Source organism: Heptranchias perlo, chromosome 17 (assembly GCF_035084215.1).
Source record: "Heptranchias perlo isolate sHepPer1 chromosome 17, sHepPer1.hap1, whole genome shotgun sequence".
In the NCBI taxonomy this organism is placed as follows: Eukaryota; Metazoa; Chordata; class Chondrichthyes; order Hexanchiformes; family Hexanchidae; genus Heptranchias; species Heptranchias perlo.
Genome location: NC_090341.1, coordinates 10,058,811 through 10,085,588, shown reverse-complemented (window position 1 = coordinate 10,085,588; position 26,778 = coordinate 10,058,811). Strand labels below are relative to the sequence as shown.

The window sequence follows — 26,778 nt, the reverse complement described above, 5'->3', positions numbered from 1 at the left end:
CCTTTTATGATTCTCAGTTAATGTATTTTTTCATTTATATCCATTTGTCTATTGTGAAACTTTGTAGAATTCTAGAACCTCTATTAACAGCAGACTGCGTGTGCTAGGATGGTGGAAGCCTGAGGTTCCCTTCATTATTATCTGTATTGTTTTATATTTGGAAATTGGTGGGCCTTTGTTTTCAGCTCTCTGCTGAGTACTTTATTAAATTTGATCAGCAGCCACTGGCAAAAATATCTGAGATTAATTTTTAAAGGCAAATATTTACCTGTACATTGAAGTTAACTTCTGGAGCTTGAATTTAAAAGGGTATGTCGCTTAGTAAGGTGCTTTGCACAATATTTTACTTAGTCTATAAACATAAATTTGACCAATAAACATAAATTTGACCATTGCAACTGCTGGTACAAAGTTTTTATTTTAAAAGCCTGAACTGAACACTTTGCTTCTACAGCAGAGATGGCATCTGCTACAGATCAAATTTAGTGTCAGCTTGACTCAGTTGTTAGTACCTCACCTCTGAGTCAGAAGGTTGTGGATTCAAGCCCACCTCCAGGATTTTAGCACATAATTTAGACTGACACTTCAGTGCACTACAGAGGTGCTGCATTGTTGGAGGCATCGTTTGGATGAGTTGTTAAATCGTGGATGTAAAAGGTCCCATGAAACTCTTTTAAAGATGAGGAGGAAGTTCTCTAGTGTCATGGCCAATATTTCTCCCTCAAAAAACACCACCAAAAACAGATCAACTGGTCATTCATCTCATTTGCTGTTTGTTGGATCTTGCTGTGTAAGTATTGGTTGTCGGTGTAACAATAGTGTCTACACTTCATTAGCTGTGAAGTGCTGTGGGATGTTCCGAGGGTAACAAAAGGCACAATATAGATGCAGTGGTTTTCATTTTTTTTTCTTCTGGCAGCCAACATGGCAGGTTTTTAATAGTTTTGCAGAACTTTCTTTAAAGTCAGCAGCCTAGTGTTCACTCGTGTAGTTTTCAGGTGTCAATTACATGAAATATCGATCCTGCAAGCAGTGAAATTACTAATTGCACTTGGAGTTGAGTTTAATTCTACTCTTTTTAAAAAAAAAAGTGAGTCTTTCAAACTTTTCAATTTTCTCCCCTCGCCTCTCATGAAAACGATGGATTTTGCTAGGATGCAGCATATCTCTGATATTACACCCAAGTGGCTATTTTTTGTATCTGAGCCTGGACAGTACATGTCAGTGGACTGCTCAATTGCAGAGGCCATCACAGCCAATCTCAATCCTGCCCTCACATTATGCCTATCTACATATTTCCAACAAGGGTTGATGAACTGGAATATGAATGCTTTCCCATCCTCCTCCTCTTCCCCCACCCCAACAACCTCCTGGCCTGGGGCCAAAAATTTTAAAAAGCAATAGCTTAAATTCTTTTTACAGCGTTTTTCAAACTAGGCTAGAATATATGCTGGAACATGCTTGCTGACGTCTTGAGTTGAATTAAAATAGCTGAAAACCATGATGAGCCAAACAGAAATGGGCTATATTTTACACTTTATGTCAGTATATAGAAGTCACACTCTGGTGTAAAGTTTATATGCAAAGCCAACCTACATAATGGTACTGATATGAAATCAGCATTTAAAAGTAACTTTCTGGATTCATATCAATTCTAGTTATAAACTGGTTAAGTATTGTCATGATTGGTATTAATATCCAACACCCTGTTCAGTTTTGTGACTACACTGTGTGCATATCTAATGCAAATACCCTGTCACTATCAAGTGAAGGCAAGCTGCTTTGTTGTAATTTTGTGTTTTTTTTAAAAGCACCATCAGTGCTGTATTGTTCCTATGCTTGCTGTAAATAGGTTTTAAAACAACAGCTTATTTAAATGGAGCCTTTTAACAAACAAAAACATCCTAAGGTGCTTCACTAGGCATAAGGGAAAAAACTGATGACAAGCCAATGGAGATCTTAATACGGGTGACTGGAAAGTACTGCAGTACAAAGGGATCTGGGGGTCCTAGTGCAAGAAAATCAAAAGGTTAGTATGCAGGTGCAGCAGGTGATCAGGAAGGCCAACGGAATGTTGGCTTTTATTGCTAGGGGGATAGAATATAAAAACAGTTATATAAGGTATTGGTGAGACCGCACCTGGAATACTGCATACAGTTTTGGTGTCCATACTTAAGAAAAGACATAATTGCTCTCGAGGCAGTACAAAGAAGGTTCACTCGGTTAATCCCGGGGATGAGGGGGCGGACGTATGAGGAGAGGTTGAGTAGATTGGGACTCTACTCATTGGAGTTCAGAAGAATGAGAGGCGATCTTATTGAAACATATAAGATTGTGAAGGGGCTTGATCGGGTGGATGCGGTAAGGATGTTCCCAAGGATGGGTGAAACTAGAACTAGGGGGCATAATCTTAGAATAAGGGGCTGCTCTTTCAAAACTGAGATGAGGATAAACTTCTTCACTCAGAGGGTAGTAGGTCTGTGGAATTTGCTGCCCCAGGAAGCTGTGGAAGCTACATCATTATTAAATAAATTTAAAACAGAAATAGACAGTTTCCTAGAAGTAAAGGGAAATAGGGGTTATGGGGAGCGGGCAGGAAATTGGACATGAATTTAGATTTGAGGTTAGGATCAGATCAGCCATGATCTTATTGAATGGCGGAGCAGGCTCGAGGGGCCAATTGGCCTACTCCTGCTCCTATTTCTTATGTTCTTATGTTCTTATGCCCAAAAGCTTGATCAAAGAAATGGGGGTTTAAGGAGGATCTTGAAAGAAGAGAGGGGAGGTGAAGAGGTGGAGTGATTTCAGGGGGGAGTTCCAGAGCGTGGGTCTAGGTGGCTAATAGAGGGGTGAAGGGAGAGGAGCAATGTAAGTATAAACTGAGCTTAGTTAGTATAACTGGTCTTACAGTTTCACAAATCTTGTTTAATTTCTTTTTTCTCTCTTGACCTGACCAACATTTATCCCTCAACCAACACCTAAAACAGATTATTTAGTCATTTATTTCATTGCTGTTTGTGGGACTTTGCTGTGTGCAATTTGGCTGCCACGTTTCCTACATTACAACAGTGACTACACTTCAAAGTACTTAATTGGCTGTAAAGCGCTTTAGGACGTCCTGAGGTCGTGAAAGGACAAATAGTTACCTTGAAGTGACGACATGTCTGGAAATGATTGACCTTTGAACAGGACTGCCTATTCATAACACGGGGCGGAGGAAATTGCCAGACACGCAGTCCACTGAACTGCCTTTAGCCAGTACTTTTAAAGCAGGAAATGGAATGAGACATACAGATGATTGAGGTGTGTGTTGCTCCATTTGTAATAATTCGGTAGAATCCTTTTTCATTAATGATTAGACCATTTTGATTGCACATTAGCAATCAAGTTTCAGGCAAAATACTAATACTGGTGCTTGACTATAAGTTTATGCATTGGATTTACTAAATGCAGGGGATTCAACTCAACTGTAAATATAGATATTTTGGAAATCCAATGTGAAAGAAATTTTATGCTACATAACTGATATTTGCAACTGCTTTGTTCTCAGACATCCATTATCTTGAATATTTGCTAGAAATGCCAAAGTAAATTGCATATTTCTTGTATGTCCTTTTAAAGTCGAAATTCCTGCTATTTCTTAATTATTTTATAAAGGGTTACGTTACTATGGTATGACTTGGGGAAGGACTCACTGAGAGTGGGGAAATTAAAGTAGGTTGCAATCCATATTTGATACCCTAGTGGCTTAGTCTGGGATAGAAACTGGAACATGGATATGGGAATCTGAATGCCAAGTTTGCCAGTAAGCTTTGAGTTGTTATGGAAACTGGGTCAGACTGCAAGAAGGTAGAACATCCAGTGGATTAATAGTTTTAAGTAGAACTGAACTACTTATGTCAGCAGCTTGAATAGTATTCTGTATCTTTTAACCAAAGTATGTTAAGTTTGCATTACGGCAAGGATTTCAGCTTGCTTGATTTAAAGATTCTTAAAATATTTAGCAGTGTCTAAATTCTAATCGAAAATGTATCAGCTAGCCAGTCTGGATGTGATACACTTGTATGTTTTGGTCTGTAAAAGACTAGTAACACTTGCATTTCTATTTTTGGTATTGGTTAGAAAATATATTTACTGTGAAGGTAACACATTACAATACAATAACAAATGTAAACTTTTTCAGTAAGTTTTCTCTCTGTTCAGATCACCCTGAGTACATGCTCATGGGGCAAGGTAGTGACAAGCTTTTCCCAGGGCTCTACCAGTGTTCCTGTTGAGCTGACCAATGCATATACAAGTTGCTTGAGGTAACATCCCATTCTCCTTTTATTTTGTGATGTTTTCCTGAACTAAATAACATCCTGTGACTAGAGTCCAGCTTGCAACCCTCCTAAAATGCCAAGTGTGTGAGTTGGCTATGGTGACTTACCCCATGAATTTCTTTTCTTCCCAAACTAAAACTACCATATTTGTTAAGGGCAATGGTGGTGAAGATTTTTTTAAAACTGGGACATCCAGACTGCGTGAGTGCGAGCCCCTCATTACACAGTGTCATGACATTGGCACACAGATGCATATAGCTACCTGAGCATGCATGCTGACTTCGTATCATGCTGCTTCTTTGTGTATTTTTTTTTAAAAAACGCTTACTTGATCAGCTGAACAACTTCCATAAGCCAGGTAAACGAAGCACATACCAATCAAAATTACAGCAAAAGGAAAGAACAAACGTGTATTTACATAGCGTCTTTCACAACTTCAGAACATTCCAAAGCGCTTTGCAGCCAGTGAAGTACTTTTAAGCGTAGTCACTGTTGTAATGTAGGGATGATGTAGGGAAACATGACAGCCAAATTGCACACAGCAAGGTCCCACAAACAACAATGAGATAAATGACCAGATAATCTGTTTGTGATATTGGTTACGGGATAAGTATTGGCTAGGTCACTCAGAACTCCCCTGCTTTTCAAGTAGTGTCATAGAATTTTCTGCTGAGAGGGTGGATGGGGCCTTGGTTTAACATCTCATCTTCTGACAGTGTAGCCCTCCCTCAGTTCTGCACTGAAACATCAGTCTAGATTATGTGCTCAAGTCTCTGGAGTGGGGCTTGAACCCACAAAAGCAGTATTGGGGCTAGTAATTGACGCGTAGGTGAGAATGTTACCACTGAGCCAAAGCTGCAACCTTGGATGTTCTAGATATCATAATGTCACTCATTGCTGATGCACTGGCGACAGCCACAACCAGTCTTTGTGTATTAAATGCTGGATTTAAGTTTGTAGCCCGTCTAAATGAAGACTGGCTGAACTGTTTAAACATTACAGTGTACTCTTAATTCAAATTAAAACGACTGAAGTATCAGAAGAGAAATGCTTGGATCACACGCCTTAGACCACTGAAGGTAAAAACAGCCTTTGAATCCTAATTTTATTTTAGCAGTATACAATCCTCTTAGCAAGTGGTACTTTAATTTCCTGAAAAAAGTATAAAGGTACTTACTGCCTTTAGGAGGGGTTTGCATACCCACCTCAATTTTTGATATAAAAGCGGAAAATTCTGGAAATAGAACAGGTCTGTTAATGCCTGTAAAGGGGGAAGACCAGTGATATAACCTCTCAAGTGGAGACCTTAAGGGTCTTTCCAAGTGCTGGTGGGCCTGCTGTGTATTTTCCATCACTTTCTACTTTTTAAATTCAATTTCCAACATTTGTAATTTTTTATTAGCTCTATATTTTGCAATTTCTACTGATGGAGTACAGTTACATCATAACAATATGTCAGTCTGAAAGTTGGGAATGGCTGTCCTAGTAATGTGAGATGACCACATAATCTCCCATAAACTGTGTAGGGTAAGGTAAGAGAATTTTACATTATATTATGAAGGAAAGTAATGATCAGATGCTTAGATTTAAAGCTAGATTTTTAGATGGAATTCATTCATCGGGTTAAAGAATACTCGTATTAAAAATTTCATATTTCTCGTACTTGCAATCTTTCTTTGATTAATACCTGTATTAGACAATTTGACAATTCTTTTTGTCTAATTATGAAATAGAATAGGCAGTTGTTTTCAACATCTCTCCCAGAGCAGGTCAGGTGTGCTTCCTGTAAGATTCTTACCTCTTGAGTCAACTACTAGCCTCAATACTGGTTCTGTAAGTTAGATTTATCTGGAGCAGACAGTTATTGAAGTATTTTTGGGTCCGTGCACTTTCACACTACGCTCTTTCAACTTCACAATCAAACCTTCCTGAAATGGATGCTGACTGCTTGGAGGACAAGAACAATCATATGGGAGTTTGACGCTGTGGCCAGTGCCAGATCGTTTTACAGCTCATGGCAGATGGTGTGAGCCAAGTGTTACATTCAAAATTTTGAATGTTTTTAAAAAAAACATCACTGTGCATGTAAGAAATTTTAAAGAAGTTGGAAAATTCTTTAAATGTGTTGGTATTGTTTCAGGGGGAGTAGGAGAGAAAGAGGAGGAGATGACGACAGGAAGTGGTAACAATTGGGATGGGAGAAAAGATAGAACCAGGCCTGGGCATTAGAGCAGAGCTGTTGAGTCCAGGAGAGCAGAGACGCTGTGGCCACTTGGAGCGAGAGGCCAAGGAGGGTGAAGATGGTGGTCTGAGGTCTGCGAGGGAGATACCACAGCCCCTAACTCATGAGCTTAAGGCAGGAGCAGGTTTGAGAAGATGTGAATCAGAAGAGTAGCTGTGAGGGGTAATGTAGTTCCCATTGACCAATCAGATCACTAAGTGATGTTTGAGGAAGGAACATTAGCCAGGACACCAGGAGAACTCAGATTTTCAAATAGTGCCATGGGTTCTACATGAACAGGCAAATAGGTCCTCTTCTGACAGACAGCACTTCAGACAATACTGCACAGAAGTGTCAGTCTAGATTTTATGTTCATCTTGGAGTGATGCTTGAACCCACAGGTTACTCACCCACTACCAATTAAGCCAAGCTGGTAATTTTAGTCTAAACCCTTGCATGGAACTTGCAATGACTACAGTATTGTTCTGCCTTCGTGAATAGGGTAGGGTAGTTTGTTAATTAGGCAACTGAAAACTCCACCAGTCTTCATAGGAAGGGTTGATGTGAAACAATCTGAATAGACAAGAATTAATGACATACAATTGTAAAAAGTATATTTTACTTCAGTTGCAACAGTTTAAAAAAAAGTCAGAGGCACAGGAAATGTTTTTAAAAAGTTTGCTAAACACACAATAAAAAGGACATAGCTCACATTAAACTGCAACTTAACTTGTGCTCGACATCTGTGAAACTGATTCCAAAATAATAAAACCATTACGTATTTTATGAAGCAAAAGGAAATAGTTTTATTGATCAGATTGTAAAACACACTGATCCAATAGCAGTGGTTCTATGCTGATCAGTTTATCTTCTGTGGAATGGTAAATAGTAAGTTCATATTCCTCACCACACCACCCTCCCACCAAAAAAATGAATTTATTGCAGTGAATTGCATTGGGATCTGAGGAACAAAAAATAATTGTAAGTGTTCCAAAAGGAAAAGCAAGCAGTATCTGAATATGCAGATTTCACATTTCCTGCTCACTAAGATAGTGGGGACCAATTCTACAAAAAACTCAATTTATAATGGAACCTGCTACTGAGTTTGGACTATATACGACTAATTTGATGTTCCCTTGCTTTCATCAATTAAAAAAGAGCATACATACTAAAATAGTTTCAATCCAGATGATACTGATTCACATTCAAAGCTCCAGAGCAAAAACATCAGTATCAGCAAGACTTTGGTATACATTATACGGAATTATTTGTTTAGTAATGATTGTTTAACGTAGTACAACACTAGATAATTGTACATCAGTTCACTGAATTATTCACTCTCTCAAATAGGGTATGTTTCTTGAGCCATTTGGATCAATAGCATTAACTATATACACAAAATCAATCTATATAATTATTTAGAAAATTGAGTGCGTGTCCTTTTCTGACAAATCGATTTAGCAGTTCAGTTATCAAATTAGTCCATAAAAATCGTGCAACATGCCTCCTATGAAGACTGGTGGAGTTTTCAGTTGCCTAATTAACAAACTACCCTACCCTATTCACGAAGGCAGAACAATACTGTAGTCATTGCAAGTTCCATGCAAGGGTTTAGACTAAAATTACCAGCTTGGCTTAATTGGTAGTGGGTGAGTAACCTGTGGGTTCAAGCATCACTCCAAGATGAACATAAAATCTAGACTGACACTTCTGTGCAGTATTGTCTGAAGTGCTGTCTGTCAGATGAGGACCTATTTGCCTGTTCATGTAGAACCCATGGCACTATTTGAAAATCTGAGTTCTCCTGGTGTCCTGGCTAATGTTCCTTCCTCAAACATCACCAACAAATTAACCATTCATTCGTTCATCTTGTTACTGTTTATGGGGTCTTGTGTGCAAAATAGCTGCCACGTTTGCTTGTGCAAGTCCATTCTTGCACTTCAAAAAAAATAGTTGTATGTGAAATGCTCTTGACATCTCCCTGCACATGATGAGCACTGTATTAATACAAGCTGTTGCTGAATGACTTCATAAGGCATGTATAAATGCGAGTCTTTATTTCCTTGATAAAGAGTTGCATAAAACTATTCTAAACAGTTGTAATAAATCTTTAAATGGCAGAATTGCAAACTGTCCACAACCAACTGTGACAGACACTGCTTTGTAATTTGCCTGGAGGGAGTCTTTTGTGTTCATTCTGGCATTTTTACTTTGTGAAATTATCAAATTGACTTCTAAGAATTGAAGTATAGAAATCTGTAGTCTCAATAAGTTGCCTTGAAGCTGGCTTAAACAAACAGTGTGTTCTTATTGCTGGTGCACCTACTAAAGATTGCAACATCAAGCTCGCCCTTTAGCTCAGTGACTTTATCCAGTGAATAGCTGAGCCGTACAGACCCAAGTTTATTTCTGGTCTGTGTTGTTAGCTGTTGGTGTGGCATTAGAGATAGGAATGCTACAATCGGCTTTAGTGCCTTCGGTTAGGGAGAAGAAAATGGGCCACAGTGCCTGCTATCATGTAAATCCTTAACAATGCTTCTCCTGCAATGGCTTCTCTTCCTCTGGAGCCCCCCATAGATCTACCTATCCTTGACCCGCTCCTATTTCTCATCTACATGCTGCCACTGGACAACATCATCGAAGACATGATGTCAGGTTCCGCATGTATGCTGATGACACCCAACTCTACCTCACCACCACCTCTCTTGGCACCCCTGCCCCAGCCTTTTTGTTGTCAGACTGCTTGTCCGACATCCAGTCGTGGATGAGCTGCAATTTTGTCCAATTAAACATTGGGAAGACCAAAGCCATTTTCTTTTGCCCCCGCTAAGAATTCTGTTCCCTCGCCACCAATTCCAACCCACTCCCTGGCCACTGTCTTGGGCTGAACTGGACTGTTCGCAACCTCTGCGTCCTATTTGACCCTGAACGGAGCTTCTGATCTTATATCCCCTCCATCACACAGACTGCCTACTTCCACTTCCATAATATCGCTTGTCTCTGCCCTTTCCTCCGCTCATCTGCTGTTGAAACACTCATCCTTGTAGATTTGACGATTCCAATGCTCTCTTGACCAGGCTCCCATCGTCCATCCTGCATAAACTTGAGCTCATCCAAACTCTGTTGCCTGTATCCTAACCTACACTAAGTGCCGTCACCCGTTGCCCCTGTGCTCGCTGACCTACATTGGCTCCTGATCCACCAATGCCTTGATTTTAAAAATTCTCATCCTCATGTTCTAATCCCCGCATAGCCTTTCCTCTCCCTATCTCTAACCTCCTCCAACCCTACAACCCTCCAAAAAATTTTGTTCCTGCACCTCTAGGCCCACTCCCGACTCGGTCCTAAGTTCTGGAATTCCCTCCCTAAACCTCTCCGCCTCTCTATCTCTCTCCTCCTTTAAGATGCTCCTTAAAACCTACCTCTTTGACCAAGCTTTTGGTCACCTGTCTTCATATCTCCTCTTTGACTGACTCTGTCGGGTTTTTTTTGTGCGCTACAGCTTGGATGTACTTTATGAATTGAACCCATTCAACATGCACCTACAGTAATCAGTGCTTTAGTTTCAGCACAGTAATGTGAATACCTCAATAAGAGCCAAAGAATGTTAATTGGTGATCATAGAAACTGCGTCTTGGTAATTGAGTGTTTTGTGTTAGAGAATATCGGGAACTCCCCTGATCCTCCGTTTGTAAATGCAGCGTGTATCTAAGCCATGCAGTTTGATTCCTGTTCTCTGCTGAATTAGCTGATCTAATCTAGGGAGGCACTTGGTGGTAGTGTTGGCTCTGGTGCCTCTAGCTACGGAGAGCAAAACCAGGCAGGGTTTCTGATCCAAACTACTATGAAATAACTTCTGCTGGAAGTCTGTGTGGGGAACCGGATGAGGATAGGATTAGGCTTGGCTGGGATGCCCTCTGTAGTTGAATAGCTAGCCAAAATCCACTTTCTAGGCCCATACATGAATAATGATTCCCCTCCCTGGGCGAGGTACTGGAGAGTGTCTGATGTATGTGGAACCAACCCCAGCAAGAGCCTGTGCATTTCAGGAGAGGAGAAACCTGGAGAAAATTTCCTGATAAATGCCTGCAATGCAGCACTACTGTTTTGGAGGGGAGATTGAATGGAAGACACTTTTTAACTGGCTTTGAGACTACTTTGAAGCTGTAGGTCTAAAAAAGGTAGTTGTCTACCAAGACAGCAATTTGGCAATAGAAAATTATTTGGAATTGTTTCAAATGAAATTTCCAGCAAAAACTATTAAAACAGTGCTGTGTCTTCCATGGTTGTGGTTTAGGCTACAAAATGTTTTGGTTGTGGGATAGAATTGCCTAAAATGCTGTCAGTGGTTGGGGTGGGAAGAGAAGAAATATTCTGCTCTTGTTTATCTCTGCAGTTAGTGGAGATTTTTCATCTTTTATTGCAGACAGAGTACATAAGAGGGGTTGGTCATTCAGCCCCTCAAGTCTGCTCTGCCATTCAGACAGATCATGGCAGATCTGTACCTCAACTCCCTTTACCCACCTTTGCTCCATGTCCCTTGAAACTCTTAGATCAACAGAATTTTGTTGATCTGAGTCTTGATAATTACAATTGAACCAGCATCCGCAGCCTTTTGGGGGAGAGTGTTCCAGATTTCCACTGCCTTTTGTGTGAAAAAGTGTTTTCTGATTTCGCTCGTAAATGGCCTAGCTCTTCTTTTAAGATTATGCCTCCCTCGTTATGGATTCCCCCACCAGAGGAAATCATTTCTTTGTATTACCGTATCAAATCCCCATATCATTTTAAACATTTGATTAGATCATCCCTCAACCATCTAAACTTAAGGAAATACAAACCAAATTTATGCAGCCTGTCCTTATAATTTAACCCTAAAGCCTATCATTTCTGGTGAATCTGCACTGCACCCCTCCAAGGCTAGTATATCGTTCCAAAGGTGTGGTGCCTAAAACTGAATACAGTACTCCAGATGGGGCCTGACCAAGGCTTAGGCCAATGTTCTATTAGCCTTTCTGCACCAGGTTACTAAAATAACAACTTGCATTTATATAGCGCCTTTAACGTAGTAAAACATCCCAAGGTGCTTCACAGAAGCGTTAACAAACAAAATTTGACACTGAGCCACAGAAGGAGATATTAGGACAGATGGTCAAAGAGGTAGGTTTTAAGGAGCATCTTAAAGGAGAAGGAAGAGGCAGAGGTTTAGGAGGGAATTCCAGAGCTTAGGGTCTAGGCGGCTGAAAGCACGGCCGCGAATGGTGGAGTGATTAAAATTGGGGATATGCAAGAGGCCAGCATTGTAGGGCTGGAGGAAGTTACAGAGATAGGGAGGGACAAGGCCATGGAGGGATTTGAAAACAAGGATGAAAATTTTAAAATCGAGGCATTGCTGGACTGGGAACCAATGTAGGTCAGCGAGCATAGGGCTGATGGGTGAACGGGACTTAGTACGAGTTAAGATACGGGCAGCAGAGTTTTGGATAGGCTGAAGTATATACACTGACACCTAAATCCCTTTGCTCTTCCGCAACTCCTAGTCTCTCACCATTAAGAAAATATTCCCATTTGTCTTTCTCTGATCCAAAGTGGATGACCTTCCATTTCCTCACATTGAACTTCATCTGCCATAGTTTTTCCCACTCACTTAGTCTGTCAATGTCTCTTTGTAACTTCCTGCTCCCATCTATACAACTTACTGTGTGTCAATAAGAGCAATGCTGCTTATTATGTGATTTATTTCAAAATAGTTTTGGTATTGATTTTATTATTTAGAAGCCTGATCCAATTTCAGCAGATAAGCCCGGATAACACTTTTTTTCAAGTTGTTATGGAATTTTGAAACGAACATCTGGAAGAAAAATCAGTTTTTTAAAGGTAGACCTTTATGAAATGCTGATTCACAGATGATGTAGGTTCAAGCAGATTATTTAACTGACTAAGCACAGAAATAGAGAACACGGGTACAAAATTAGCCAGGCTTAAGTGAAACTAGAATAAACTCTCTTTGGGCTTGATTTTAGCACCCGCAATCAGGTGCGTTCATGGCAGGGGGGCTACGAAAATCGGGGATTCCCGGGGTGGGTCGGGAGCCCGGCTCCAACCCGCCCATTTCCGGGTTCCCCGCTGACATGCGTGCGCAGCCCCCGCATGTGGGACTCCCGCCAGTAATTAAAGCTAGCGGGGTGCCACTTAAAGTAATTGAACAGGTACTTCAGGTTGTTTACAGACCTGATTGACCTGTTATTTTAGTAGGGATGGGATTTTGCAACTGACTGGGACTGTTTCCCGTACTGGGGGAAACACACCCAGTTCAAATGAACGTGTTGCAGCCATCAGCCTGTGGCAGCTGCAAAGGTCCATTTGACAGGTTGTGGGGGGGGAGACCCTCACTCATTGCAGGAGGCCGCTCTGTCACTTTGGACAAAGTTTGGCCTGCACCACCCTCCTCCTAACAACAAAATTCACCAACTTACACACTTACCCCGGTGTCCAGACACATGTACCTACCTTGCGGACCCCCTCAGATGTACATCTTCCGAATGGGGGCCGCCGTAGCTGCAGTCATGACCTCTTCGGAGGGCGAACAGCATCACCAGCCTCGCCGTCCACCTCTGACACGTGGAGCTCCACAACACAGTGCTGTAATACATCCACCTGCACAGCAGGAGGGAGGGCTACCGCAGAGAGAGATGCGACGCAGAGGGCACTACCCTCGCCACAGGGTCCACAGACCGAAGCTCAGCTTCCTGCATCTCTCTGAGCAGCAGTGCACACGGAGGCTGAGTCACTCGACATGTAGTCGTGGACATCTGCAGCCTCCTTCATGCCGAGCTGCTCCCGGCTGGCCCGAGCACCATCTTCTTACCTGTCGCTGTCAACATCACCACTGCCCTCGACAACTTCTCCGCATCCTTCCGGGGTGCCACCGGGGACATCGCCGGCATCTCTCAGTCGTCTGCACAAAAGAGCCCTGCAAATACACCTACACCCACTCTGCAGTGACACAATGGGTGGCATCAGATGTGGGTCTTCATTGTGAACCTCAGGAAAGGGCATTATTGCACAAACCAGACAAGATTCGCAAAGACGTGGCAGTAGTGGTGACAATATAGTATGTAATGTGAGTTGATCAGAAATTAAATATAAGTAAAAACCATGACAAACCCTCACACACCCTTCTGCATCCACTTCATGCTCACAACACGTTTGCCTTATGCTTCCTACTGCACATATGTGATGCATGCCCTGTGGCTGCAGCACAGGTAGTGGCAGGTTGAGTGAGGCTGACTGTGAAAGAGATGCATGTGAGGGTGAGTATGAGATAGAGCCTTGAGATTGTATGAGGATTGGGTTGAGTGGTAGTGACGGGATGAGTACTGGCGAGGTGAGTAAGTGCAGGTAAGATGAGGTTTGAGTGGGTGTGAGGAGTGATGTGACAGAGTAGTGTTGGCAGTGCAGAAGGAGATGTGGGGTGGGGGCGGTGATGTGGCAGACGGAGTGTAGGGGAATGAGTAAGTGTACTCACTTTGGCTGACCTACTTAGGTCATTGGAGCGCCTCCTGCACTGTATGCAGGTGGGCGATATGTTGGTGGTGCAGGTGACCACCTCTGCCACCTCGAGCCAGGCCTTCCTGGTGGCAGAGGCAGGCTGCTTCCTCCCGCCCGCTGGGGGGAAGATCTCTGTCCTCCCCCTCCTCCTCACCCCATCCAATAAGAGCTGGAGTGAGGCATCATTAAACCTGGGAGCAGCCTTCCCCCTGGGCTGCTCCATGCTGTAATTTTTCCTATTTCTTGCAGCATCAGTCAGTGGAGGACTGCCCCTTTAAATAGAGCTCCTCCAGCTGACAGACCTTTACTGCGCATGCGCAGTCCGCCCGCCGCGCAGCTCAGCAGCGGGGAAACCGGAAGAACAATCAGCCTGCGATTGATTGCACGCGGGGCAGACTGATTTCACCGGGCGCGTTACCCACGCGCACAATCGACCCCCCCCCCCCCCAGTAATATCGGGCCCTTTGTGTCTGCACAGCGTAGTAGATGTGTGGAATAAACTCAGCAAAGGCAGTTTAATGTATTGATTATCTGATCAGCTGTGTTTATTTAATTAGGAATGGGATTGAATAGACAATGATAAGCGTGCTGATGGAAAAGTAGAATACAATTCGTCAGATGGGCCACATTGTACGTGGCCTATGGAAGGAATGAGCTAGATGGGAAAATTGATGTTTCCTTGCCCCATAGTTTTTTCTTGGACCATATGCCTATAAATTGAGTTCAGCTTGTTTTCCATTTGCAAACTGGTTATAGTCGGTGATGGTGCCTGTGGGAAGACGTGTCTGTTAATCGTCTTCAGTAAAGACCAGTTCCCTGAGGTGTATGTTCCAACGGTTTTTGTCTCATGCAGAGACAAAAACAAAAAGTGCTGAAAATACACGTGTCTATCAGCATTGGTAAACATATGAAATTGACAGGCAGGAAAAGACCATCTGGTCCATCAAGCCTGCCCCACACCACGATGGTTGGACCATCATGACTAAACACTTCTTACCTCCCACCCACCCCCGCTGCCATGTAACCTCCTGGGAGAGGGAAAAGATGGGTTAATGTTTCAGTTGTAGACCCTTCAGAAATTTGTTCCCATCAGAAGTATTAATCTATCTTTTCACTTTATAAATATTGTTAGACTTGCTGTATGTTTCCAGCATTTTCTGTTCTATTCAGATTTTAATATTTAGCAGTTTTTCTCTTTTTTTTTCCTCCTGCAGAATTTATTTTCTATGTTTTAAAAACAAACAAAGAATTTATAGCTATAGTATTGAGACAAAACTACAGAATTGGAATCTTATTTATGGTGCTGAAATACTACGTTCATAAAAGGATTATGCTTTCAATTCTAAGATTGTTATGAATTCACAAAATGAGAATATCTGCAGTTTTTTTAAAAAAAACATATCCCTGACTATTGAAATAGAATATGTTGAAGAAAGAGAATTGGTTTGTCCTTTTCGTGGTTGTAAATGTATGTTTTTTTTGTTCTTTTACAGTGATGGCAGCCATACGCAAAAAACTGGTTATAGTCGGTGATGGTGCCTGTGGGAAGACGTGTCTGTTAATCGTCTTCAGTAAAGACCAGTTCCCTGAGGTGTATGTTCCAACGGTTTTTGAAAATTATGTAGCAGATATTGAAGTGGATGGAAAACAGGTTGGTCATAAATGTTAGAAGAATCTATTGTTTGGTAAACTGTAGATGTAACATCATTTACAAAATTTTAATGACCATATTCTGTTGCCTGGCATTCCCTCTATACAGCCAAAATCCAGATTCTATACAGCCAAAATCCAGATTCTACACAGAATACACTTTTTTTCCTCAAATAAAAACAGAAAATGCTGGAAACATTCAGCAGGTCAGGCAGTATCTGCGGAGAGAGAAACAGGTAACATTTCCGGTCGATGATCTTTCGTCAGACCTGTTAGGGAGATTGCTCTAATATGGTTAAGTCTGTTTCCTTGCAGGAAAAAAGCCGTTTAAACTAGTGTGACCCATCTATTCCAGAGCATATTACCACAGGGGTTCAGGGAAAGAGTTTTAAATACTCCACATTTGAGATGCCTGAAAGTTGATTATTTTAATCTTTCTTCTCTAGGTTGAACTGGCTCTTTGGGACACAGCAGGTCAGGAAGATTATGATCGACTTAGGCCTCTCTCCTATCCAGATACAGATGTTATTCTAATGTGTTTTTCTATTGATAGTCCTGACAGTTTAGGTAAGAATGTACCTTTGTTATACCATATGAAATGAGCATTTAATCTCACTCCAGCAGTCTATTGGTTAAAGCTGAAGTGTTCTTTTGTTAGTTTTGAGACATCATTCAGGTTTGCTTAGTTAGAAATGATTTCCATTTTTTTTAATGGAGGGTAATAATTTTAGCAATATAAGAGAATTTTAAAAAAAGCCTGCTACATGGGTAATTGAGGTGAATTTATGATGCCATTTTTTTTTTGAGAAGGATAAAGAAGCTATAATTTCAACTATCTAACTCACAATTGAAAAAAAATTTGAATAAGTTTATGACCCTGCCCACCCACCCACCACTTATAACTTTAAAAAGGTCTGAAAAGAGACACATGAAGGTCATCCAGACTTTAGTATCTTGTAAAGTAATGTAATCTGTAAAGTCAACGATTGGTGTGCTGACTATAAAATCTTGTTCTGCAGTCACACGAATATCATATCATTGGCTGTAATCCCACTGTTGCAGTATTCCATGCAGAAGGTCTTCCAACTGTGCTGTTCAGCTTCTTCTGTTTCCATGCAATTGCTATTTAACAGTGTAGTTAATACTTGCATGCCCTTTTTTTAACTAGTCTTTTGAAAACATTATGTTGGAATTGTTGCTGACATTGAAGGTTCTTGTATGTTGCTTGTCTGGGAATTGGAAGTTGCCTTAACATTGTCTAAACTCATTTTATAATAAAACTGAGAACACTGAATACTTGAAATAACATCACGAAGGCCCAGGTTTTTTTTTAAATCTTTTCTCTGGGCGTTTTAAAAAGTAAAATGTACCTATTTTAACTTTTTTTTTTTCTCTCTCCAAATTAGAAAATATCCCAGAAAAGTGGACTCCAGAAGTGAAACATTTTTGCCCTAGCGTGCCCATTATACTCGTTGGGAACAAAAAAGACCTGAGGAATGATGAGCACACACGAAGGGAACTGGCAAAGATGAAGCAGGTTAGTAGAGAACTATAGGAAGAAAAATATCGGGCTCATCAGCATCTGACAAAAAAAATAGGTTAATGCTTCAGGTTGAGCATCTTAATCAGTTGTGATAAAAGATGCCCACACAAGACAGCAACCTGTTGTTGTTTTTCTTTCAGACACGCATTCACAGCATTCTCTGCTTTTACTTTAGTATTTTGTCTGATAATGCTCCTGTGAAGTGCCTTGGAACGTTTTTACTAAATGCAAGTTGTTGTTATTATATAGGGCTATTTTGGTTGATGCATTTTATTTTTGGTTCAGTTTTACATAAGTGTAACAGTGAAGTTGTGTTTGTTCACAATAAATGTTTAAGATGCTGAAACAAAAAAAGCCTTCTTTAGCTTGTTAATTCAATGTTTTTTTCACTTATTTTTCAAGCTAATCTTTTTTTCATGGTGAGGGAACATCTAAGGGCAAGTTGATCTTGGAGGACCTAATGCACCTGACAGTTTCACAGTAGTCCTGGCATTGTTCTGGGAGCAGATTGCCAACCCACTGTTGTCCCAGGAATGATGCCGAGGAGAGAACGCAGGGCTAAAAAGGGAATGTGGAAGAATTGGTCCAAACCAAATTTTAAAAAAAATTAGGCTTTAGAAAACTTAAATCAGTTTTTGCTTTCTAAAAAAAATCTACCCTACTAATGACTAAATTTTGATAAACCTTTCTTGTGGCAAATTAGGAATGTATAGATAGTAACTAGGACTAATTTCAATTTTCCTTTTGTAGGTTAGCAAATTAGGGTCTGAATTCCACATTTTGTATAATATTTTTGAAGTAGTCCTTTCTCTCCCTTGTACAGGAGCCTGTAAAACCTGAAGAAGGCAAAGAGATGGTCACCAAGATTTGTGCATACGGCTACATGGAATGCTCAGCAAAAACTAAAGATGGCGTGAGAGAAGTTTTTGAAATGGCCACACGGGCTGCCTTGCAAGCTAAGCGCCCTAGGCATAAGGCTTTTTGTAGTGTTCTATAAAGCAAAAATGCAAGCCAAGTGCACCCAACCACACACTTAGTCACTTGATTTAAAAAAAAATCTTGAATTGATGTTTGTTAAACTTAGTATGATAGTGTCTTGATTATACTGGCCTTTCATTTATCTGTAATACTATTCCAAACAACTCAGTTTGCTACCAATATTTAAAAGCCAACCACGTTTTTTTTTTCCCCTAGTTCAGTGGTGTACTGATGTATAGCTATGGTCAATTTTACAATATGCATGTGTACATCTAAACTTTGGTTAGACATTACTGTAGCTTTTTTTGACCTATCTACTTTACATGATCCACAGGTGCAGCCTGTATTTCTTGACATAGAACCAAACTAAGAAGTCAATTTACCACCACTGTTTATAGGTATAGCTTAATTCAACTTTTGTATAATTGGATTTCTTAATGCTAATACTGTAGTCTCAACTGAAATTTTTAAAAGTGTATTGGAAAAAATAAATGAAAGTTGAATTTCTTTGTATAAAAGCTTGGTAACTTTCTGAAACGGATAACTGATGTAAACCAAATCGAGCTCTAACATACTTATGTACAACATGGAGGTTTTAATTGGGGGAGGGGGTGGGAGTTAGGGATAGGCAGGAGTTCTGTCTTGGTTCTAGGACACGGTTTATACATATATATATAAAAAAAAGTGGCCTTGCTGATTAAATGTGAGTTGCTGCTCAGCTTGAGGAGTGAAGCTGGGCAGTTGCTCAGTAAACAAATTGGCATGGCCATCAGCACCATGCATTCAATGCCTTCTATTTATCATATGTTAGTATATGTAATGCCTGCATTTATGTTTTTGTTTTTAACATTGGAGATATATCTGAGGTTCTGAATGTACCTCACTTGCAGTTTACTAGGTGTGTTTTTTATTTTTTTTGGCTGTATCAGTAAATGGGTTACCAGCAATACTAATAGCAGAATAAAAGCCAGTTTTTTTTTAACAAAACTGTCCGAGTCCATTCTTTACATTTTCTGTAAGTGTTGTGGGTGTGTTCTTAACAAAAAAAAAGCTGCAGTGTGTCACTTTCTCTGCATGGTTCAAGTAATGGTTAACCCTTAAACCACCAGCAAATTCAGAGAAATTTCTGTCTTGAGTCGGTTGGTTTTGCAAGTTTACAGCTAATGCACTGACACTGAAATGCAAATTATAGAAATGAAACTACTTGAACGTCAGGAGTAGTTGTATTACTCTAAAATATTTATGCTTGAAATAACAGTAAAATACAGTTTGAAGAATGTTTTAACACTTCAATCCTGCCCACCACATCATCCCATTTTTTACAAAAATTTTTAAACTTGACTTCTACATTTTTTCCCCTGCTCATTCAGCTTTCTATAACTTACTTTCCTAAAAAAAAAACACCAACTTTTAATACTCCTTTATTTTCTGCATTTCTTCCTTCCTTCTGGCTCCCATTCTCCATTTTTGGAGGCAGAAGCCCCATTTTGAAAAAAGAGCACTTTCATTTGCAGCCAATCTAGCAGGCTAGTATGTTTTCAACCAATCGATTCCAGAATTTAAAAATTGATGTGTTTAAATTATAGACGCTAGTGTATCTGTTGACTGAAGGAGTGTATATGCCAGTGTCCCTGGCGTTTGATGGTGCCCAGATGAATTAACTGCTTTGGGATTGTCATTCAAGCGGCCAAAATCCTTCTCTTTGTCTGGTTTAGCTAAAAGTTGTAAATCATGATGTCAGTGGGGTTTTGGGAAAAGAAAGAATAGCCCATATCCAAATTGCAGTGGTGTGTGTGCATGGCTTTGATTTCACTTGACGTTCTATTTCATAAGGTATCCTCTTCCCTTTTGAAAGCAGCCTCCAGGGGAGGGGAGATAGTGGCCTTGGGTCACACACATCCTGTGGGATGGTAACACCATCTGCTTAGCATTGCCCCACAACAGTAATGCTCAGATTGGGAACTGGGCATGTGGAAGTGCCCTCGTGCACCATCACACTGACATGTCAGGTTGAGGTATAACAATAGTGTTGCTGTAAAAATGTTTTTTTTAAAACGATCCAGTGTGTTTTACTGGGAGATCCAACAGATGGTGGCTGAGTCAGTGGGTAAGCACCTGATCTGTAATTGGCTGTTAGGTGTGTGTTTCATTCCTCTTTGTACCTGGAAGACATTCTCAGTATATCATTCTTTCTTTGCACCTTTTAGTAGTTTGTGGTGCTGCTCTTTAGTGTTCCAATCTTCTTGTGCCCAAGAAATGCTTTTGTGTAAAAAGACTTTTCTGCTTTAATATTTTATGCTGATACTGTTTTTAACTTTTTTGATTGTAGTAAACGGCCACATAATCCATTTTGACTCAACAACATGATCAGGTGGAATTTTTTTAAAATTGTCTCTTAAAAAGGAAGTAGTAAATCATAAAAGGAATACAGAAGTGCCATCCTAGAATAACTGGGTACCATTAAAGATATTAGATCTGTTGCACATTTTAGTAGTCTTGTACTGCCAAACTTGGCAGAAGGTTTATACAAAACTAGTCACAGTTTATTTTGGCAAATTTAATTTCAATATTTAAAATAAACCATATAAAACTATTGTGCAGATGGTGAGCTGGAAGCATAAGCTCAACTACAAGGGAGGGGAGAGAGGAAAACTAGGGATGTGCTCCCCCCTCAAGGTTATTGCCTTCTCTTCCGTCTGCTCCAATTCTCAGAATTGCCCCTGATATTCCCCACTCCCCCTTACCTATGATGTAGTTGCCCTTCTGCATGGAAGTGTTAATTTAGGCATTGCAATGAAATAAAATGTGTTTAGCTCCAAGAGCTCATACAGGATATGGTGCAGTGGTTTCTTGTCAACTGTACATAAAGCGAGGGGGAAAGAGAGAAATCGAACATTGAACTGCGCAGAAGATGGAAGAGTTTTAATTAAACTTGCTCTGGAATTCCCTCCCTAGACCTCCCCGCCTCTCCACCTCCTCCTTTTAAGAGGCTCCTTAAAACTTACCTCTTTGACCAAGCTTTTGTTCACCTGTCCTAATGTCTCCTTTGGCTCGGTGTCTGATTACGCTCCAATGAAGCACCCTGGGACGTTCTACTACGTTAAAGGTGCTATATAAAAACAAGTTGTTCTGAATGTTGTGTGACCGCTGGAAGGTACAATCATTTTGTTTATTCTCCTGGGTGTTCACATAGGCGAGGATAAAAAGGCTCTGACCATCATGCTACATTATACAATCAGGAAGGAATATTGTCTGAAGCCTCAGACATGAGCACTCTTTTAATGTTGCTGAAATTGCTGTTTTTGGAAACGTTTTCTACTGTTAGCTTAAATGTCGTGCAGCAACCTTTCTGCATGGTTCTGCTATTGTGTAATAGATGGTGAATAATCTAGAATCTTGAAACTTCTACGTTTCGATAAAGCTTATTATGTCACCTTTTGGAAATACCATTTAGCATTCTGGTGGGACATGTTGTTTATGTTTTAACATGTGCCCCCAAGCAAAAAGAGGATACAGGTTCAAGGCTGCAATTTGGTCAATCTGAATGGTGAATTCCTGTACTAGGTGCTGGAGGGAGTATGGCTGTAGGGATAGAGTACAAATCGTTTCTTGCCACCATACGTCGTTGCAGATACATTTAATAAAAGGGTAACTAATAGCAGTAAGTCCACTTGCTCGCAGATTTGCTCCTAAAGGAAGAGGAGAAAAATATTTTTAAAGAACTGGTGGCTGGAGCTACAGTCTACTCATAGTTCTGTCACTTTGAATTCTGATGATCACATTTTTTAAGCACTAAATTCTCATTTTGTTGTTTGTTTTTAGTGCAAAAAAAACTTTGAATTATCAGGAGTAAACTGTGCTGATTGCATCCAGGTATTGGATGGAGCTTTAAACTTTTTGCAGAATAAAAAGGTTTTTACAAAAAAAACTAAAAATTTTACTGTTTTGCATACATGAATTCCTAAATGACAAGTTTCTGATCTTGGTTAGTTAGTGGTAGAGGGGGTAAGATAATGAGCAGGGTGATGGAAAATTGATAAGACAGGTTACCTGGGCCACTTTTGTACAACCTATTCCAGATGTTTATACATGATATTGTCTGAGACAAAAATTGTTTGCCCTTTGGCCAAGGAATGATGTGTACCATGCAGGAGAAAACCCCAAAAGAGAGGTCAGGATAACCAAAACAAGGGGTGTACAATTTTATATTTTAGTCTTGATCACAATATACTTGGAGCAAACTTGATTGTGAGAAAATTACAACAAAGCTTGTGGAGGCAAGGCAAGCTATCCATGAGTGTGTATAGCAAAGGACTATTTGAAGATGTTTTAAAGATGCAGGAGACATGCCTTTTCCTACTCTTGAGCAGGCACTGGTGGATTAAAACTTTTTTATTTGTGAAGTGCAGCAAACAAAGGAGGCTGAGATTCAAGTTCAGTAGGTCCTGTTACAATCCACAAACAGGATGTGCTAATTGTATTTGTTTGAAGTTTAACTATATGTAAGTCACTAGGTTGACATGAAATATTTGTATGTAATGAATTTTCCTCTTTATAATAATGAAAGGCCCCAGTTGCATTCTTGAACCAATTTTAACTACTTGTTGCACAGAAGTGCTTGTAATGAATGTTTGAAGAGTCTTCCTAGTGAAGAATGTAAACCTTCATCATTAAGTGCAAGATTTTATTTTTTTTTAGCTCCCCTGTGTAACCATATAGCAGAGGTTATGAAATTATTATAAAACTGAATTACAAAGCATTTTTTTCCTGCTCACTATGCTATGCTCATTTAAGGAGTGGAAATTGCACCAAACTTTTATGGGAGATTAATATTTAGCTATAAATGCATCTTCCTGTTCACCTTTTTAAGCGGTCTCTCACCTTTTTCTAAACCATTAGTGTGAGATCAGAACAGTTCAGAGGAAGCTAAAATTGAAATTGGATGAAGGTGTAGCAGTTCAATTATAATTACTTAAAACTAGGAAATGCTGGAAATGTACAGAAGGCAGATCAACATCTGAAAGGTCAGTGTTTTGAGCGTAACCCTTCATCAGAAATGCCCAGTGAAACATGAGGGGAAACAAGAATATAAGGATTAAACTGACCCAACTTAAAATATTGGGTGTGCTACAGACTCAAACCATTTGTGGTAAACAATGGATGTTAGTGATTGGGGGGAAAAAACACAACCTGCAAATGTGGGTCCCCAACCAAGAAGCCATTGTAAAATGGTTGGGACAAAATAACTTTATCCATTAGAACACAGTTTATCAGAAAAGAACCTAGATTTGCTGGACATCAGATTAGAGGATGTTAGTTGCAGACCAAATATGAGATCCATAATGTAAGGATCTGTATCAGTTTAAAACACAGCTTTAAAATACTGGAATTGATTATCCAGTTTTCCAAATGCCACCATCCTACTCTACTTACAATGCATTTACTTTTTTTCTGCAAATTGGTGAAATGTTTTTATATTTCTAGCTTTGTAAAGCTGTTTTTAAACTACTGAGACCAAGTAACTCTATTGACCAGAGATTGAACCTTAGACTTCCCTGTTTTGCCACACCATGCAATACTGTTACCCACTAAGCCAATGGAGCAGACACTTTATTAGGGCTCTGATTAACTTGTTTTCCTGCTGTTGGCTATGTGCCTTGCGTATAGATGAGCTGATCTGAAGAAGAGTTTACTCATAGCAGTCATTCGAATTCTGTGAAAGGCAATATAGATGTATGTATCTGCTGTAAAAGAACCCATTTATTTTTCTTTCCTATGGAAAACTTGCTTGTACGATATTGCAGGGATGAACTCTAAACCCACCAGTTTGAGGTAGAGTGTTAGAGCACCAATTTGTGCCACTGACCACTCCGCAAACTGCAAATTTGATATTTGCATTTTTCTCCTCAGCAAAAGGAAATAAGATGATTTGCATAAATAGATTGTATTTATTCCATTTTTCAAAATGTATTTTTTAAGGAAATGAAGGGTGCATACTCTTAATTTTTTCCTCAGTCATGAGGTTCCACCTGGGTCCTGTTTATCACCATATTACCAGATTCCCCCACATACTTCAGCTCCCAAACAGTGAATTCATAATTTTAACGCGCAACCAAAGAGGTACTCGGTAGCAACACCTCGATCTGATTGTTCCCACATTTTGAATATTTGCTCCTAGCAGCAGAGATGTCTCTGAGTAGCATCTCCCTACCCGGCATAGCTCAGATTAGGAACTAAACGCAGTAGCATATCAAACCTGTGTCCTCCCACTCCTTGCTGCTTTGTGTTACTACTCCCAACATACTGCCATCTTTGAATTCCTACTCATTCTAATTATCTCATGCTACTTGTGTGTGAAAAGCCAACACTGCCACCAGCTGGGATTGTAACTAACTACATGATAACTCTGAATCAACACTCCAGATGTCTCACTATAATGAGTCATACCACTGTTTCCAGGCAATTTTTAAAAAATAGCACATTGATCGGGTCACTGGAAAGCTAGTGGATGACATTTACAAGTTTTCACTCAAATGTTTATAAGCTTTCAAATAAAAAAAAACACATGAAAATCAGATTTACCACTTTAGACTTTGGTCTAATTTTTGTGTTGCTTAGCCAAGCTTGAAACAGACATCATGCCTACTGTCAGGTTCAAATGAGTGAAAGGCAAATCAAGAAATGGTATCAGGAAGTTCTTCTTCACATAGACAATGTTCAATGTGGATTTTCGGGATAGGGTAGTAGAGGCCACAGCCCAGAAATCAATTAAGAAATGGCTGGGAGCTGTGATCAGGAGTCTTTAGCTGCTTTCTAGATGTATGAGCTAATGGAGGCCAAATGGCTTTCCTCACCTGTGCGGTCCAAAGCATCAAGTAATTATAAACACTGCCACACAATAAATTGTGTTCCAATCCTGTGACAGGATGAATAAAAAGCATAAGCTTAGGACGTCCCAAAGTGCTTTACAGCCATTGAAATACTTTTGAAGTGTAGCCACTGTTGTAATGTAGGAGCATTAGCAAGCTATTGAATTTTGGGAGGCCATTACAATTAACTCTAATATTCTGCTGTAATCCAACACGCACACACTTTTCAGCAGGGGTCACGAGATCTGTAAAGAGCAAGAAGCTCAGGATGTTCAAAAAGAGGAACTGTCTGCCCTCAGCTACAATGTACAATTCTGCAAATATATGATGCAGCTGAGATTGCAGTAATAAGGAGTCACACAGACTAAGAACATCCCAGGTTCGATACCTGGTTTATGCTGATTTAAGCTGATCTTTGCCAGGGTGGTGGAAGGGTTTTGTAATTGATCTCTGCATCTCAGAGCTGGAAAAACCAGCAAAGCTTCCTGGTCCTGTTGGCAGAGGTTCAAAAGGCACTTTAACCCAATGGCAGCCTTTGGCGGAACTGAGGAGGCAAGGCAGGAAAGAAGGAAACAGAATGCAGAGGCACTACATGCAGTCAGGAGGCAAGTGATGGAGTGGCCCAGCACCTAACCCTTTCATGGCCGACGAAGCGAACACTGAGCTTTGGTCCTCCAACGTATCCATCCCAAAATTTTGTATCAAGCCTGCAAAAGACCAAGGCATAAAAGTTAAAGGTTGAACTGACCTCTGTAGTCAGTGGCAGAGACCTGTCTGTGCTGCAGTTTGGATGCAGATTATATTAACAGCAGGCAGGTACAAATTTACCACTGTCTCCCAGATGAATCAGAACCTGCAACAGACAATTTTTTAAAAATTCATTCTCAGGATATAGACGTTGCGAGCAAGGCCAGCATTTGTTGCCCTTGAGAAGGTGGTGGTGAGCCGCCTTCTTGAACTGCTTAATCCATGTGGTGAAGGTGCTCCCACAATGCTGTTAGGTAGGGAGTTCCAGGATTTTGACCAGCAACTACGAAGGAATGGCGATATATTTCCAAGTCAGGATGGTGCGTGATTCGGAGGGGAAATTGGAGATGATGATGTTCCCATGCACCAGCTCCCCCTGTCTAGGTAAGAGCATCTCTGCCGGTTTTAGAGGGTGGGAGAATAATGGCAAGTGGGTACAGTCCTGCTGCTGAAACGTCAGCTCCCTGGCATCCCTCCGTTGCTCCTCCTGAAAACATCAAAACTGTGTGATTCCCTTCGAGAAACACATTGTTCATATTTCCAGAACTGATATAAAATATGCTAGTCGCAGAACCTGTGGATAAAGTCTCATTTGGACCTGCAACTAACTGGTTTAAAAAAAGAACAGACAAAGGTGTAAAGAAACACATATAATTGCTTCCAAACCTGCACTTCGCGGTTCTTTGGCCATCTAAATTTTAAAAGCCACCTTCAGCTGCTGCCAAGCACTCATGGGCTTCCATTGTGCATTGATGTCGTTAAGAATCCATTTGGAATCCATGTAAAGGGCTCACAATGGTGGGGATGTTTAAATGATGTCATTCATCGCTCATTAATGTATTATAATGAAGCTCTCGCCTGTTCCTGGTGGGAGTTCCCTGTGCTGATTTAATTAGCTGC

At 40.4% G+C, this 26,778-nt stretch overlaps 1 protein-coding gene across 2 annotated transcripts in view; it reads left to right on the top strand.

Annotated features, from left to right (window-relative positions):
• The window catches only part of LOC137334037 (transforming protein RhoA-like), a 36,693-nt gene extending 17,444 nt beyond the window's left edge, over nucleotides 1-19,249 (top strand). For both annotated transcript variants that reach the window (XM_067998459.1, XM_067998460.1), the window contains exons 2-5: nucleotides 15,585-15,742; nucleotides 16,188-16,308; nucleotides 17,148-17,278; nucleotides 18,108-19,249. In XM_067998459.1, coding sequence (XP_067854560.1) covers nucleotides 15,587-15,742; nucleotides 16,188-16,308; nucleotides 17,148-17,278; nucleotides 18,108-18,281 — 582 coding nt within the window. In that variant the 5' untranslated portion in view covers nucleotides 15,585-15,586 and the 3' untranslated portion in view covers nucleotides 18,282-19,249. The remainder of the gene's footprint in view (nucleotides 1-15,584; nucleotides 15,743-16,187; nucleotides 16,309-17,147; nucleotides 17,279-18,107) is intronic.
• The last annotated feature ends 7,529 nt before the right edge of the window (nucleotides 19,250-26,778 follow it).